The 15482-nt window shown below is 55.9% G+C and overlaps 7 protein-coding genes across 7 annotated transcripts; 4 read left to right on the top strand and 3 right to left on the bottom strand.

Moving 5' to 3' along the window:
• Positions 1 to 91: 91 nt before the first annotated feature.
• On the top strand, positions 92 to 3115 carry SPSK_01428 (uncharacterized protein; the record flags this gene model as incomplete). Its single annotated transcript, XM_016728342.1, has 5 exons — positions 92 to 298; positions 405 to 524; positions 603 to 860; positions 927 to 2890; positions 2974 to 3115. The coding sequence occupies 5 exons, from the start codon at positions 92 to 94 to the stop codon at positions 3113 to 3115; spliced, it is 2691 nt and encodes an 896-aa protein (XP_016589635.1).
• A 966-nt stretch (positions 3116 to 4081) lies between these two features.
• Positions 4082 to 5620, bottom strand: SPSK_01686 (CUE domain containing protein; the record flags this gene model as incomplete). The annotated part of the gene is made up of 2 exons (XM_016728593.1): positions 4082 to 4557; positions 4642 to 5620. 2 exons carry the CDS (start codon positions 5618 to 5620, stop codon positions 4082 to 4084), a joined length of 1455 nt encoding a protein of 484 aa, XP_016589634.1.
• Positions 5621 to 6813: 1193 nt separating this feature from the next.
• On the bottom strand, positions 6814 to 7083 carry SPSK_02086 (uncharacterized protein; the record flags this gene model as incomplete). The annotated part of the gene is made up of 2 exons (XM_016728980.1): positions 6814 to 7020; positions 7051 to 7083. The coding sequence occupies 2 exons, from the start codon at positions 7081 to 7083 to the stop codon at positions 6814 to 6816; spliced, it is 240 nt and encodes a 79-aa protein (XP_016589633.1).
• A 64-nt stretch (positions 7084 to 7147) lies between these two features.
• On the top strand, positions 7148 to 7684 carry SPSK_02000 (charged multivesicular body protein 6; the record flags this gene model as incomplete). Its single annotated transcript, XM_016728898.1, has 2 exons — positions 7148 to 7185; positions 7267 to 7684. The coding sequence occupies 2 exons, from the start codon at positions 7148 to 7150 to the stop codon at positions 7682 to 7684; spliced, it is 456 nt and encodes a 151-aa protein (XP_016589632.1).
• Positions 7685 to 7716: 32 nt separating this feature from the next.
• Positions 7717 to 7932, top strand: SPSK_02103 (uncharacterized protein; the record flags this gene model as incomplete). The annotated part of the gene is made up of 1 exon (XM_016728996.1): positions 7717 to 7932. One exon carries the CDS (start codon positions 7717 to 7719, stop codon positions 7930 to 7932), a length of 216 nt encoding a protein of 71 aa, XP_016589631.1.
• Positions 7933 to 10423: 2491 nt separating this feature from the next.
• On the bottom strand, positions 10424 to 10766 carry SPSK_02054 (uncharacterized protein; the record flags this gene model as incomplete). Its single annotated transcript, XM_016728950.1, has 2 exons — positions 10424 to 10609; positions 10674 to 10766. The coding sequence occupies 2 exons, from the start codon at positions 10764 to 10766 to the stop codon at positions 10424 to 10426; spliced, it is 279 nt and encodes a 92-aa protein (XP_016589630.1).
• Positions 10767 to 11410: 644 nt separating this feature from the next.
• SPSK_01393 (CDK inhibitor PHO81) lies at positions 11411 to 15056 on the top strand (the record flags this gene model as incomplete). The annotated part of the gene is made up of 6 exons (XM_016728308.1): positions 11411 to 11434; positions 11470 to 11550; positions 11706 to 11828; positions 11903 to 12797; positions 12875 to 14802; positions 14871 to 15056. 6 exons carry the CDS (start codon positions 11411 to 11413, stop codon positions 15054 to 15056), a joined length of 3237 nt encoding a protein of 1078 aa, XP_016589629.1.
• Positions 15057 to 15482: the final 426 nt, after the last annotated feature.

The raw sequence follows: 15482 nt of genomic DNA, 5'->3' as shown, positions 1-15482 counted from the left end.
ACACCCCGTTTTAAAAAGAGCTTTTGGTCTACAAAGTCCACCATGGTAAGAATATAGTTGCAAAGGTGGTGCACAGAGATTCGACAAAAGCATGGGCCGCGAAAAAAAACACAGTGGCCCTGGCGCGGCACCAGGCGCCCATGCCAAAGAGCGGCATAAGAAGAGGCTTCGAGCTCAAACCATAAGCAATCCGGTGGTTTTGAATGCGAGGCCAGAAGTTCACAACTTGAAATCTAAACACCACTCGTACTACGAGATCGTCGAGAACAAAGACAAGAAGAAGAAGCTGGAGTTCAAGGTGCGCCATCCTCTCCCTGAACCACTTTGTGTCTTTCGACAGCCCCTCTGAGCATGCTTAGATGGCCATCGCCGCCGTCGAATGCTAACTACGGTTGGATATACAGATTACCAGCAGGAGAACGCCGCCGCCAGGGTTCGAATTCGTTCCCATCGGCAACCCCGAGTTGACAAAAGCTTGCAAGGAACTCTCACGCGAGCATGACGCCATGATTTTCATTGTATCCGTGCGTCTGTCTTGTCTCCCATTGCCAGGTTTGCTCCCAAACACAGAAAGTCGCTGACCTATCTACTTTACTGCATAGAATGGCACGGGCGGCGGCCTGTCCCAGCAAATGAACCGTGTCGGCCACCACATACGACAGGGCATCGTTGAGGAAGCGCGCAGAGAAGTTAGCGACAACGGCAACTCCTCAGACGATCATGCACAGTCTGGTCTACCAGAACCGATCCCCGAATCTCAAGAAGAGATCAACGCGCAGGCGGATCTAGCGATAAGAGATTTATTTCCCCGAATTCCAAACACTGACCGACAAACAATCATCGAGCACTCTTTTAAAAAGGTATATCGGAGACGAAACGCAAAGTTGCGTTTGTATTTTGCTTGGCTAATGCAAGGTTTGCTATAGGGAGCGACAAAAAAGGGTGAACCTCTTGTCGGCTTGGCCCGAGACATTCCTCTCTCCCGCCGCGTGCAGCTGGCCGTTTTAGCCCACATCAGGCACACACACACTCGCTATGACAGCCTCTTACGGGAGACATCCTATTTAAATGCCAGAAAGGCCGTTGAAGGGCTCTGTCTGGATGTGCTCGTCAAGTGGCGAGGCGATGAGGAGACTGGCCGTGACCAGCTAGACGAAATTCTCCGGGAAGTGATTGTTATATCTGACTCTGAAGGTGAAGAGGATGGTGACGAGGACGAGGACGACGAGGCCGATAGTAGCGGCGTTGAGTCTGGAGATCTTGCCGCGGAGCCCAGCTATCTCCCATATCCCGCGGTGCCACAGCCCCGAACGCGCAAGGACCCTGAGACAGCCTTGGAGCTGCGTCACACGCGGCGTCCGTTGGTCTACGGCGAGCGTGCGACGTGGCGGGATGAGCCCGATTACAGTTATGCCCGGCCAACCCGCCCGTATATGCAGGATCTCACTGCTGCCCATCGTGCCAGGCGGGGTTTCAAGCGGTACGAGGCTGCGCTATCTGCGCGATGGGGTGAAGCTGTTCATCGGGCTCGTCACCAACAAGACCACCCAAAGGAAGCGCCTCCTCGCATAGTCGAGTATCGGAGCCATTCCCAGCAAGGCATACTGCGCCCAGAACAAGCTCCAGCGTCGAATCATGTTTACTATACCAGCACAATACGGGACTCTCCGCAACTTAGGGGCGGCGACGGCAGCACCTTGCAGCCATTAGAATATCCAACAAGGGGCCCGATCCAGACCCTGGTGGCGTCGGATACCGCACTCCAGAGAAGCCCTTCGGGCGGTTTATCAAGGGGCGCCAGCCCACTTACTGATCCACGACAGACACAGCAACCGCAGAGGGTTGTAGTACGATCAAGTGAGGCTCGTGACTTTTTGGTGCCGTCAGTCGAACCTCTGTCTCCGTCCATGGAACAGTTACCAACCGCCCCAGTTTTTGTTCGAACTGTATCCCCTCGGCAGGTATCACGTCCTCCGAAAGGCCGTGTAGATGATAGGCGGACCCAGTACGACTCACGCAACTCACCGGGCTGGGGCGGAGAACCAGGGACCTTGAAGCGCAGGCGCGTGGTGGACGATGAGTCGTATTCTCCCCATGGAGCGCCTCTTCATGCAGCCGTCCCTATGCGCCGGCTGGCAAGTGATGGATGGAAGCGGGCACCCGCCTATTATGCTGTATCGCGACCCCATGAAGCACCGCCCCACATACCCACCGACCAAGACTCGCACACGCACGTCGCTCTGCGACAGACGCACCGCGTTACTAGGATCCCTGTGTCTGCACCTGAAGGACGGCCCTATTATGAAAGTCCCGGGCTGGAGCTGCCTTTGGGATCCGAACGTGCGCCGATTGTTTTAGATGACTCGGATATGGACCGTCCTCTGGCCGCGGCGACATACCCAGTTCGGGACTATCGTGGTAACATTATCTCAGAGCACCGGGAGCAGCCTTATCAAGATGTTGAGGTTCAGCACGCACCGTTCGTTGAATATCGTCGGCCTCCACTGACAGACTACTCTGGCCGTCCAAATCCTGAAGGTCCTCCCATATATATTGAGAGCATGCCACGGCCGCAGGATCCACTTCCTATCCATTTGGGACCAAGCGCCATCGATCGGCCAGTTGTTTACGAGCGGCAGCCACCGCCGCACAACGCACCGGAGCCGCGTCCTGTAGTATACAATCCTCCTCTCCCTCCCATATACGACTCTGCCCCTTCTCACCTACATCACCAGGACGTTCACGAGCCTGCCCCAATGTTTATTAGACCTGTGGTGCGGCATAGCCCACGTCCATTGGCAGAGGTCCAAGGGCAGCCCCAATGGCACCACAACTCTGGTGCAACCCATGACTATCAGGCACATCCTCCAGCCGCAGGTGCTTGGGCGCAGTACGTCAGGTTGGCTGTGTTCTGCTTTTCTCCCATTCTCCCACTGTCCATTGCCCTTCAAAAGCTAACGTCACGTCTTTTAGACCGCCTCAAGCCAGTGCGTACGATGCGCCGGCAGCATACCAACTCTACCCTCCACATCCAGCACAGCACCCATTGAGCAGCTATGACTATGGAAGCCATGCAGAGCACCACAACCAGCATTACAACCAGCCAGGTCAATAGGAGAGTCCTGGGCATGAATCTCGTCGATCTTCTGCGGCGAGTTGCTGGTTTTGATATGGGTAGTGGGATCCTGCTTTCGAGCAGCGACTTGTCGGTGTTGTTGTTGTTGTTGTTTTGGCATTTGGTGGACTTTCATGGCCTGTGACTTCTGAACAGCGGGTGGAGGAAACGTTTGAATCATGCGTTTTGTTCTTCTTGTCGGAGCATGCACGACTGCTTGGGTTTAGGCCGGCGGTTTGTACTTTCATGATACCCATTCATAGCGTTTATCTTCTCAGGGAAGACGTAGGGCGGGGGTAGCATTGACATAGGGCTAGAAATGTGACATAAGCGGTACAAATGCTTTTACTTGAACTGTTTGCCCGGACAAAAAACCTGTGGGTAGTCATACGTTGAATTTATTTGCATGCATAGTTTCGTAGTTTATACGAACTATCATCCAATGTCCTTCGCTTGTTGTTCTACCCTATTTTCACCTTGTTTTTATTTTATTACTATTTTTTTTTTTTTTAAAAAAAAGAAAAGGAATTCAAATTTTATTCTACTTGTATACAAGCGCTCTCCTCCATGCCGAAATTTTTTTTTTTTTTTTTTAAAAAAAAACAGCAACATAAAATAAAATAAAACAGAAACAACTAAGCGACATAATATACATACGGACATTGCCAAACACAGCGCATATTTAAAATAAACCGACATCGCACAACGCAAAGCAACTTCAACGGAAATGCAAAGGTATCAAGTTGGAGTTGGGTGCCGTCAAAATGTCACGGTACGCATCAAGAGTTAAATAAAAGAACAACAAAAAAAAACATAAAAAAAAGAGGAATCCAGATTCAGGGACAAGTTGGGAAAGACAAGATAAAGAGTGCCGCCCAGGAACCTAAGTAGACGTAAATGGCAAAAAGCAAAAATCCCTACAAATGCACATACTTCCACACCGGCTGCCCCCAATGTCTTCATTGCCTACTTCGTCTTATCTTCCACCAGGCTGTCTGCCATTGCCTCGGCGGCAGCCTTGCGCAGTCGCTCAGCGTCCTCGGGCGATGTAGAGGATGTCGACGATTTGGCGCCGCCAGCACTCTCGGTCGCGGCATCTCCCTTGCTGGCCGTGGCGCTCTTGGCGGCAGCCGACGACGTGTTGTTGTCCTTTTCATCCTCGCTGTCACCCAGGCTGAACGGATCGTTGTCGGCCATGGGCGTGGGGTCGACGGAGGACATGGGTTGCCACTTGCTGGCCTTGGCGCCACCAGCACCAGCACCAGCTGCCGGTGACGCCGCGCGGTTGCCAGGTCCGTCCTTGGGCGGCAGCTTGGGCGATGCGCTGTACATGTCAATGGTCTCATCCTGGTCACGGAAGGCGACCTTGCGCTCAGAGCCGGGGCGGGGCGAGGTCGACGACGGAGGTGGACGGAAAACGTTGGGGTTGTGTCTCACGGGGGCTAAATTTTTGTTAGGCCACAACGATATTATCCGATAGTATGCTCGATGTAACAATAGCAAAGGTTATTTGGGGAGGGACGTACTGCCATCGCCGTGCAGCTGGATACCAGCAAAGTCGTCGCTCAGCACTTCCGGATCGGCATCGTAATCGCCGCTGCGGCGCTGGGGCTGACGTGAACCGTAGCGGGCATAGCTTGTCGCGCTCTGGCCTCGGGAGGGGCTGCCGGCGCCGCCCTGGTGGTATTCGCCGTCGTCGTTCTCGCCGCTGTTCCATTCTTCGTTGATCTTCTTCTTGATTCCCGTGAACCAGGAGTTGAACTTTGTCTGTGTCTCCGCAAAGCCCTTGCGCAGGTTCTCTTGGATCACAGGAAGGTCGTCGTCGATGAAGCTGTGCTCCTTGTCGCCCCACAGTTCATTGGGTTTGAGGTTCTGGCCCCTCTGGTAGCCGCCGCGCGACCGGCCATAGCCAGACCCATGGCTCGTGCGTGCCTCGTACTCGCCGTCCTCGGCCTCGTAGTGCTGCGCAAGCTGCCGCGCGTACTCCTCGTCTGCCACCATCTGGCTATAAGGAGACAGGCGACCGCCACCAGGACCAGGATGGACGGGGGTTTGCTGGACGGGACGGGGGGGCTGTGGTGGTGGTGCGGGCTCGTGCTGGGCGGCGTCGGGATCGGTCATCTCCAGGAGGGCATGGAAGGCGGCCTCAATGTTGCCCCGGCTGGCGGTGAGGACGGCCTTGATGACGGCCGCATCCACGGCCGGAAAAGCTTCCTTCAGGGTCTGCTCATTCTTCTGCTGCTCAGTCAATGGCCGCGGCGGCTTCGGGGGCGCAGCCTCATCAGCGGCCGGAGCAGACGCCGGCTCGGAGCCTGCCTCGGTCTTGGAAGCATCTGCGGAAGTTGCAGCAGCAGCAGCAGCAGCAGCATCCGCAGTAGCAGAACTGGCGCCAGTGGCCGCGGCACCGTCGCCGGAGGTGGTCGAGTTGGCAGTCGAGGTTGCTGTCTTGGAGACGGGGGTCTCCTCCGGGTTGATGCTGGCCTCCTGAATGTCGTCGTCATCCATCTCGAGAGGTCGGGCCGTTGTCGGCGATTCTGGGGTCGGAGACTTCTGGGGCGGCGGCGGTTAGTACGGACTCGGCACGAAGCTTGCCAGAAGACAGAAGACAGATGAATGCAGGGAAAGGAATATGCAGAGGGTGAGTGAGAGCGATCGAGAGCTTTTCTAGCTCGTGCCGCGTAAACGATCAAGGCAGCTCATGAAAACAAGGGGCGAAGCCGCAAAAAGTGGGTACGGAAAACATACAGGATCAGCCGCCATTCTGTGTTGGTTCTGCTTGCTTGCGGGAGCTCGCACAAGTGGGAGAGTGGGTGGAGGATGTGGTCGATGAAGGGGTTCTTATGCCGTGTCAATCGGGGGTGTCGAGGCAGTTCGAGCGGAGGGCGGTGAAGTGCTTGCGTGGAAGAGAGAAGGTGACCTTTTATGAAGGTCGGAAAAGGAAGCCTAGTTTTAAGGCATAGGCCCGTAGAAACGTAGGTGATACGTCGTCGCCCTTACTACGGGCGTGCTAAGATTAGAGCTGGAGCTGACTAGAGGCAGTACGTTTTAGGGGAGTTACAGGCGTGGTGGGTGAGACTGTGCCGGCATGTTCTGCTGGCAGCGCCACGGTGGTGCTAAACCGGGAAATGGTGGGGTCGGGACTCGTGGCACATCGTCTTCCTCCTGAGCTGCGTCCAGCAGGATTCCAGATTCTAGTTGATGACGAAGGTGCTTTGCCCCTCCGCCAGGCAAGGAATAGGCTGCCCAGTAAAGGTGTTTAAGCCACACGTCACATGCGCGGAGGCGCCCTTTAAGACTACCAAATATGTGTACGACGTAATTACAATGTATGTACGAATTACACTGCCCTTGATCATTATTCGCCCTCGCCACATGTACAGTGGCCCACCTTTCTGGTTGTAAACAATGGAAGACGCGCCAAAAGGTACCTGGCAAGGAGGGCGTTTAATACACAACCTACTTTGTACAGCGCTGTGCTTCAGCCACGCCACTGTGCAAGTACGCTGTGGGCCTGTCACCGTACCAAAATTAGCCCCGCCTTTTAGGTACTCCACGTCTATTTCGTCACTCCGGAGAGCGGAAGGCTGTCTCGAGTCGCAACCGACATTTTCCAGCACTGCAGCCAAAGCACGAGCATTCGCATGACAGAAAACGATTGGACGGCCTCGTCCGGCTAGCTGCGATCACGTTTGACGACATCAACCACGGACGACGATTGACAACAGCTGGCGACCACGGTACGGCCAGCAGCTCGCTCTGCTTTTGACCGCTCTCTTTGTTCTCTTGCGCACGACAACGCCTCTTTGTGGCACTGCCACACTGATCGATCTGACAGCGACAGCCTTGCTGCTGCCGGCCAAGCTCTGCGATTGGACGATCTCGACGACGTCAGAGACCATTTCCCGCTACAGGGGATTGTGCAGACAACGACTCACACGACTGCTGCCGTATGGCGCCTGCGCACGCATTTTGAAGACGAGCAGACGACAGGGATCGGATACTGTAGCCAAAACGCGGCACACCCTCCCCGCGATGGGAAACAATGGAAGCCGGGTGACGGCCCAAGATAAGTGCGTTGTGCGTTGTCGTGGCACGACACAATGGCAATGGGGGTTTGTTCCGACGCAAGGCTAACCGAGACTCGCCTGCAGGGCCATCCTGGACCTCAAGATCCAGCGCGACAAGCTGCACCAATACCAACGGCGCATCACCGTGCTGACGAACCGCGAGACGGATGCCGCCCGCGCGATGCTGGCACGGGGTGACAAGAAGCGCGCGCTGCTGGCCCTGCGGCGAAAGAAGTACCAGGAGTCGCTGCTAGCCAAGACGGACGCGCAGCTCGAACAGCTCGAGAAGCTGACGTCCAATGTCGAGTTTGCGCTCATCCAAAAGGACGTGGTCTTTGGCCTGCAACAAGGCACCAAGGTGCTGCAAGAGATCCACAAGGAGATGGGCGGTCTTGCGCACGTGGAGAAGCTCATGGGCGACACGGCCGACGCGATTGCCTACCAGAATGCAAGTGGAGGGTTGCCTATGTTTCGCATTGCCATCATCGAACCTTTATGCTAACGAACGCCCCCCCTCTACAGGAAGTCAGCGAGATGCTGGGCGGCAGCATGTCCAATGCCGACGAAGACGAGGTGGAAGACGAGCTGGCGGCGCTGGAGGCCGAGATGGCGCCCACACGGCCAGCCCAGGTCGTGCTTCCCAACGCACCAGACACACAGCCGGTGGTGGCACAAGACCCGATCGTGGCTAACGAGAACGCCGGCACAGAAGAGCCGCAGACAGAGCGGCGACAGCTGGTGCCAGCGTGAGTGCGGAGGGCAAGGGGAGGCGTTTGTGATTTTGTACATAGGCCAGAAATGACTCGGTTGGATTTTTGCTACACGAGCGTGCATGTCGTCTGCGGTTTGTCTTTTATTGTTTATCGTTTCTCTAGCCTCGGGGTTTGTCGTGTGCCTTTTTTTCTCTGATTTCAAATTCAATCGATTTCAGTCTCAACGGTCCGGCTCAGATTGTTTTCTACCACTCGACACGCTACTCTGCCACACCGTAAGACGTCTCTGGTATCCCGGGCTGTACCGGTGGTTCTTTTCAACCACAGGGCCTGCAGGATCGGACTCGGCTCGAGCATATGCAAGTGATAGTCAGGCACCACCAACGTCCATGAACTCACTGCCGGCAGCCGAACCACCTTTGTGGTTTGGGCCGTCTTTGTGTTCATGTTCACATTGTTTTCGCGTAAGGACAGCTGCCTGCGGTTAGCTCGTCTGCGAACCGCATCGGATAGCGTCATTTTGCGTACCAGTTTTGGGCAAATTTTTTTCTTCTCTTTTTCTTTTTACCTTGATATGTTAATCTCGTGGCATTTTACGGCGCCATTGCGGGTTGTCACGGCCCCTCAGCCTCGTGGCCGGAAGCAATTGGCGTGATTTGCGGCCTAGCCAATGGACCATTTCGGGCCAGACGACACATGTGTCGTATCTGTCCGCTGATTGGACCGGTTGGAGCATCCTTTGCTCACAGAGCCAACGCGCCGAGCAGACCAAGGACCTACTTACACAGTATTTCGTACTTGCACTTGCACATCTCAGAAGGGTGAATCGCACGACGGACAGCCCCGTGCCTGCCCCTCCAGGCCTGTAAACGGCCTACAAGCCGCATTGCATGTCGCTCGATGGGGAAAGAGCGACGGGCGAGGGAAGAAACAGACGGCGCCATGAGTTTAGTTGGGGAGTAGAATGGCAAAGGGGACGAGTACACCGAGCACGCTGTGGATACGGGGGAAGTACTACGAACGTACGTGGGACGTACTTCGGACAGAGGTTAAAGACAAAGAGGAAAAAGGAAATTCATTTGCGAGAGAGGCGGCCTCTGCCCAACCAAAAGCGGTTCCGTCGCTGAGCCAGCTGCCATTGGGCATGCGGCGCCTGGTCTGTGACAGCCACCGCTGCCGTCGAGCCTTCCGGCCGCGTGCAGTTGCATCTCATGAACCAGAGCGCCAAAAGGGTGACAGGGTCCCAAAGGCGACGATGCTCTGGACAGTGCAAAGACAGTAAATCGACAGAAAATCGACAGACAATCGCCAGAAATGTGGAGCTGTACAGAGAGTCACAAGTGTCAGTCGCGGCTTCCTACCTAGGATGTGGCTTCTGCGAAACTCGAACCCCACCAACCTATTTTCGGGGCAAGAGCTTGTTGCCCACGCGCGAGGTCGCTTACCACCCCTCTAGTCCCCGTCTCTTTCTCTCTCTTTCCTCAATTCTTTGATTTTTCTCCTTGTCGACACTTTTGTCTCACTTCAGTCGTTTTGAAGCTTCTTTCTTCCTTTCATGCGACAATGGCTGTCTGTGCCGTTGTGTGAATCGCTGATCGCCATCGCCGTTCTGTGAAAACCGCCGTTCTGATACGAGACCTGTCCAGGCTCCCAGCGTATCGAGCCGGCCACACTGTGCCGCAAACTGTACACCACCAAAACACTGCGCGCCGGAGACACTCGACGAGGCAGCTTCAACCCCCAAGGTATGACGGCACACCTTCCTTTCTCTTTCCCATCAGCAACCACCGAGCGCGTGCTTTCCACATTCGTTTGCTCCCGATATGCCCTCCCTTCGTCCCTTCCTGACCATGGCCTTTTCATAGGGCTATTTGCGGACACACCTTTCTGTTGCGCGCCTGCCCTCCATTTCCCTAAGCACTCGACGCAAACGCGAAGAGGAGAACTGACTGCTTCGACAGCGACGACTACGATTGCTGGCTTTCACCCATCACGGCAGAGAGCGAACGACGTTGGCAGCTCTGTGACTGGTCTGCACCTGCACCTGCACCTGCATTGAGCTTGCATCCTCCTCCATACTCGGTAAGCAAGAACGTCACCCTCCGCAAAACCCCCGCGGGCGCTTGCCACCTTGGATCACCGAGTCCAATGGCGGCCCCCTGTTGCTTCTTGACCATTCAGTGTGTCCGGTCCTGAGACCTCTGTCTGTCTCTGCGTGTCTGTCCCTCTTTATCTCCCTGCCCATGGTCTGTCTCGTCCGGAGTCCTCTGAACCGCCACCTCCACGGCTGTCACCACTGTGTCGATCGCATCCTGTCTAGCAAGGGCCCTCGTGACCTTCTGTCGACCTCGCCCTTGCGTTCTCTCTCCTCTGGGTGCCGCTGATCGAGACGTCATCGCCCTCTGGCCATCGCTCGTCGTGAACGTACAGGCAAGTCTGCGCGTCTGCGAGTGCTGCTTTCGGATTCAGCAAAACAAGAAAACAAACGGTTGAAAGGGGGGCTAGACCGTGTACCAGACTGGCCGATATCAAAGGTGGCCGCAGGAAGCTTCCGCTTCTTTGCTGTCGAATGCCTCGACCCCCTCACGGTCGGCGAGCCCAATGGGGAGATCGAACCCGGTGAACACGGTTGTCGATTGTCGACCCCACCTCTCAGCTCCAGCGTCCTTTTGTCCCTCATCGTCTGCCCTCTTTGGTTTGGTGGCAGTTTGCTTCTGGGCAGAGATTTTACCAATTTTGGTTGTGGATTCATACGATTCGCTCCGCATACCTGCATACCCGAACGAGGGTGGACGGCCTGATCATGCGAGGACCTAGAGCAGATCCTGTTGCTGAAGAGACGGGCACATGCGCACCTGCATACACCCACATACTGTGCACACGCGCAAACATACCATTGGACGATACAGAGCGAGCGTGTTGCCAGATGGCTGGAAACAACAGCCCTCAAACCCAGAGTCTAGCACCAACTAGTGGCTACCTGACACTTCTGTTGGGCGAGGAAACGCCTGCCTCTACTGGTCACATCCCGCTCAGCACAAAGACACTTGCCGGCCACCCTTTATATGCCCTCCTGCGCCCACAACCTCCAGCGTCAGCGTTGTCTCGCCCTTGCCCTACCACACACCCACGTGGCGAACACGGCCGTCTTATTGTTCGATCAACCGCCAAGGCAAGGCTTGCAGCTGGGACCTTGCTTTCGTTTTCCCCAGCGCACACGACCGGCGCGCTTTTCACATTAACATACAGCAGACTGCAGCACAGGAGAGACAAGACAAGGAGGGGACAGAAACAGGATTAACCAATGGCACGAGAAGCTCGTACATGCGCGGAAACACTTTAACCAGGGTCGATTCTGACAGTATCATTAGGAATACTACTCCGCAGAAAGGGACTCACCGTATTGACGTATCCCAAACGGACGGCTTTCACTTTTGTCTTTTCCCCGGGGCGAGTCCCCACGGCCTTTGGCTCGACAGATCTAGCTCATCAACATGTAAGCCCAACCCCACCCCATGGGCTATTTTGGCTGTCGGATTGTAGGCAACTGACAGCTCTGTCTCTTCATAGGAAGTTCGGCAAGCAGATCCAGAAGCGGCAGCTTGAAGTGCCAGAGTACGCAGCGAGCTTTGTTAACTACAAAGCATTGAAAAAGGTAAGGTGATATCAGGGAAGTGGATATGACGGTGGGAGACGACGGCGGATCGGACCGGTCCTTGATTTAGACCACGGATCTGCCGGTATGGTCTCTTCTCCCGCCTGGGTTTGGCACGTTTGCTAACGAGTGGCTCTGTCCATCTTCGTAATTAGCTCATCAAACGCCTCTCGGCGACTCCTGTCCTCGGTGCGCAGGATGACCTTCACCGCCCGAACACCCCATTAGATTCCCAAGCTGCGCTGCAGGCCAACAAAGCCACTTTCTTTTTTCAACTGGTACGTCAGACACCTCCACTCCAACCTTTGCCCTCCGTCTTTTTCTGAGTATGCGGCTAATCACAGCGGAACAGGAACGTGAGCTTGAGAAGGTAAACGCCTTCTACTTACAAAAGGAGGCCGAGCTCAAGGTTCGCTTAAAAACACTTCTCGATAAGAAGAAGGTGCTCCGCGCACGGGGCAATGCCATCTCCCGGCGCTCCGCCAAGTTCACCACCCTCCAAGAAGGCTTCCAGCAGTTTGCCAACGACCTCAACAAGCTGCAACAGTTTGTCGAAATCAACGGCACGGCCTTTTCCAAAATTCTGAAGAAGTGGGACAAGACATCGAAATCCAAGACCAAGGAGTTGTACCTCTCGCGCGCCGTCGAGGTACAGCCGTTCTTCAACGCCACCGTCATCAGTGAGCTATCCGACCAAGCCACTACAAGCCTGCAAGAGCTTGGCGCCTGGGCCGAGGGCGACCACGAGATCCGTTTCGATGGCCGAGCGCAGCCGCCGGACCACATCGTCAGCAGCCAGCATCTCCTAGGCACCGACGAGGGCGATGCGGACACCCTTCTGTTGGACACGGTCCTCGCGGGCCACCTCGACTCTCTGCGCGATCTCTTGGGCCGCATGCGGGCTGCCGTCACAGACTCCAGCGGCCACGACGATGGGAGCAGCAGCAGCAGTCGAGACATTGCTCTGAAGGAGCGTGTCACGCGCACGTTCTTGGCATCCATCAACGAGGGTTCCCGGGACGCCTTGCAGGTGCTTATTGACACTGGTCTTGTCGACGTTCAGAGTGAGAACGACATCAACGAACGGAATTGCTTGCACCAGGCCACCATCTACGGCAACAATTTTGTGCTCGATTTTGGTCTCTCCAAGAATGTCTCTGTTATTCGGACAGACGTCTACGGTCGTGTCCCGCTGCATTACGCCAGCATGCATGGCCGCCTTGACATGCTTGATGCTCTTCTAGAAGGTATGTAACGACGAGCTTGTTTTACACTCTCTTTGTGTATGGATGCTGCAGCTTCTAACAATGTTGTGTACATGAAGTTGGCCCGGACACAATCGACCTGATCGACCATGACAACTTCACCCCCTTGATCCATGCCATCATACACGGCCACCTTGACTGCGTTAGTCGTCTGCTCGAGAAGTCGGCCCGTGTCGACCCCATCTCCGATGCGGACCATGTGCCTCTGAACTTGGCCTGCGAACACGGCACCGACGCCATTGTCGAGCTTCTCCTCAAGCACGGTGCAAACATCCTCCCTGATGCCGAAGGCCTGTACCCGCAGCATCTCGTGGCCCGTGCGGGCCGTGCCCCCACCCTGCTCCTTCTCCTTCAACAGTATGGGGCCGACTTGAACCAGATCGACAAGCTGTACGGCTGGACGCCGATTGTCCACGCCGCCAGCGAGGGCAACGTCCCCTGTTTGAAAGCGCTTCTCGAAGCCGGTGTCGACCCAAATATTCTCGACGAGAAGGACCTCCCGGCCATGTACTACGCCGCCTGGGAGGGCCACCTGGAATGCATGAAACTCTTGACGCCTTACAGTCGTAAGAAGAGCAGCAGAGTCAAGCGTGAGAGCCCGTTCGGTCTCAAGCCCACGCCGGACATTGGAACACTCGACGGTTTTGGATCGCATGGCGCCGGAAGCAGCTCGGCACCCGGTCCTATGGCTCTGGATCCCGACGCCATTCCCATCCTCGAGCTCCCGCCGCCGATCATCCCGCTTCGCCGCTACGGCCACAACTTCCTGGACACCAAGACCGTGGTGCAGATCAACTTTGAAGACCAAAACGGCGAGCCACCACTGGTCTTCTTCCACGACGGCAAGTATCCTGCTGCTCGGCTGACTGTCTCGTCCAAGGTCGCCGATCTGATTCCCAAGAACATCATGCTGCCTTTCCAGGAGGACACCCGGCTGGTCTTCTTCCAGGTGGATAACCTGGACGCGTTCGTGCTGGACTTTGACGTGTTCCCGACGTACGGCGCCAAGATCATTGCCAAAACAGTCGCCCTGCCGAGCACGTTCCGCAACCTGTTGGGCAGTTCGGGGAGCAGCTGCTGTCTTCCCCTGTTTGACCCCCGTCTTCGCGCCATCGGCCAGATCAGCTTCCACATCCAGGTCATTAAGCCGTTCCCGGGCAAGCCGCTGGAGATTGCCGATTTCGAGACGTACTGGAAGGCGACCAGCCAGCTGGAGGGCCACCCCAGCAGCTTTGTTGCCGGCTCCAGCTTGTCCGGCGACTATGTGCGCCTCTACGTGCAGCACACCAGCGACGGCGTCCCCGTTCTGTGGCCTACGTGGACCGTGCGCTGCGGCGGCGGCGGTCGTACGGCGGTGGTCGAAGGCACCGATGCCATGGACGACGCCGCGGGCGACAGCAGCGTCATTGACGTCCCTGTGGCCCGTATGAACTACGCCCAATTCCGTGCGGCCACCTCCACGGCGCCGGGCCGGCAGCACCTCGAGACGCTGCCGTCGTCGCCGCTCGACGCCGTGTCCCACGTCCATCGCGTTCTGGCCACGTCCGGCGTGACCTTGCGCGACGCGCTCGCTCTGGTGCCGACAGGCATGCATGTCAACCTGCAGATCCTCTACCCCAGTGCCGACGAGGAGCGTGCGCTGGGCCTTGGTGGCGTGGGCAACGTGGACATTAACACGGCCGTGGATGCCATTCTGGGGGTCGTTTTTGACCATGCACGGGCGCAGCGCGCGCACACGCCGGATGTGGTACGATCGGTCGTCTTCAGCTCCTACAACCCCAGCTTGTGCACGGCCATCAACTGGAAGCAGCCCAATTTCCCCGTGTTCTTGTGCAACGACCTGGGCCGGGAAGACGATGCCACAGTGGCGGCGGCGGTACCGGATGGTGTTTGGAGCACGGGCCGGAGAACGGCCTCCGTCAAGGAGGTGGTGCGCACCGCGCAGAGCAACAACTTTATCGGCCTGATCTGCAGCTCGCGTCTTCTTGTGAGTTTCCATTGACCCCCCTCTCATTTTCTGTCTCTAGCGTAACGTGATCTAACCCTCATGTATAGGATATGGTTCCGGCTCTGATCGAAGCAATCAAGTCGCAGGGCCTGGCACTGGTTATTGATCGATCCGCGGAGACGACTCCGGCCCCAACCCCCCTGGCTGATCCCTTCCCTCGGCTGCCCGAGGGCATTGACGGCGTGCTGAAGAGCAATGGCGTTTTGCGGTTCAACGAGTCGATAGACATGTGATTTTGATTTTCTTTTTTTGTCTATGAGAGAAGGACGTGGACCGGGACGACGGAATGGCGACATGTGCTGCGGCCATAGCGGAGGGTATACCAAATGGAACAACAATGAGAAGAAAAAAAGGGAAAAAGTTGGGATGAAAATTCAAAGTTGGAGGGTTGCAAAGGGCCACGAAGATGAGGATTTCATGATAGGAGGACGTTTTGTATTCTTTTCCTGCGTTATTGAATGGAGCTGTAGATCAACGGCGTTGCAATCGTACATATAGGCCAAAAAATACAAGCATATATCCGGGACAAACAAAACTTTGTTTACTTTTCTGCGCCCATCTTCCATGTAAAATCTCCACAACAGCTGTGCGACTCTATGAAATCCTTCAAGTTGTCTTGGTAAGGGGCTTGAAATTACGCCACTAAGATGTGAGAGTAG

This window comes from Sporothrix schenckii, assembly GCF_000961545.1.
Source record: "Sporothrix schenckii 1099-18 chromosome Unknown Cont42, whole genome shotgun sequence".
Classification (NCBI taxonomy): Eukaryota; Fungi; Ascomycota; class Sordariomycetes; order Ophiostomatales; family Ophiostomataceae; genus Sporothrix; species Sporothrix schenckii.
The sequence above is the reverse complement of the archived record's forward strand: the minus strand, read 5'-3'. Positions and strand labels throughout refer to the sequence as shown.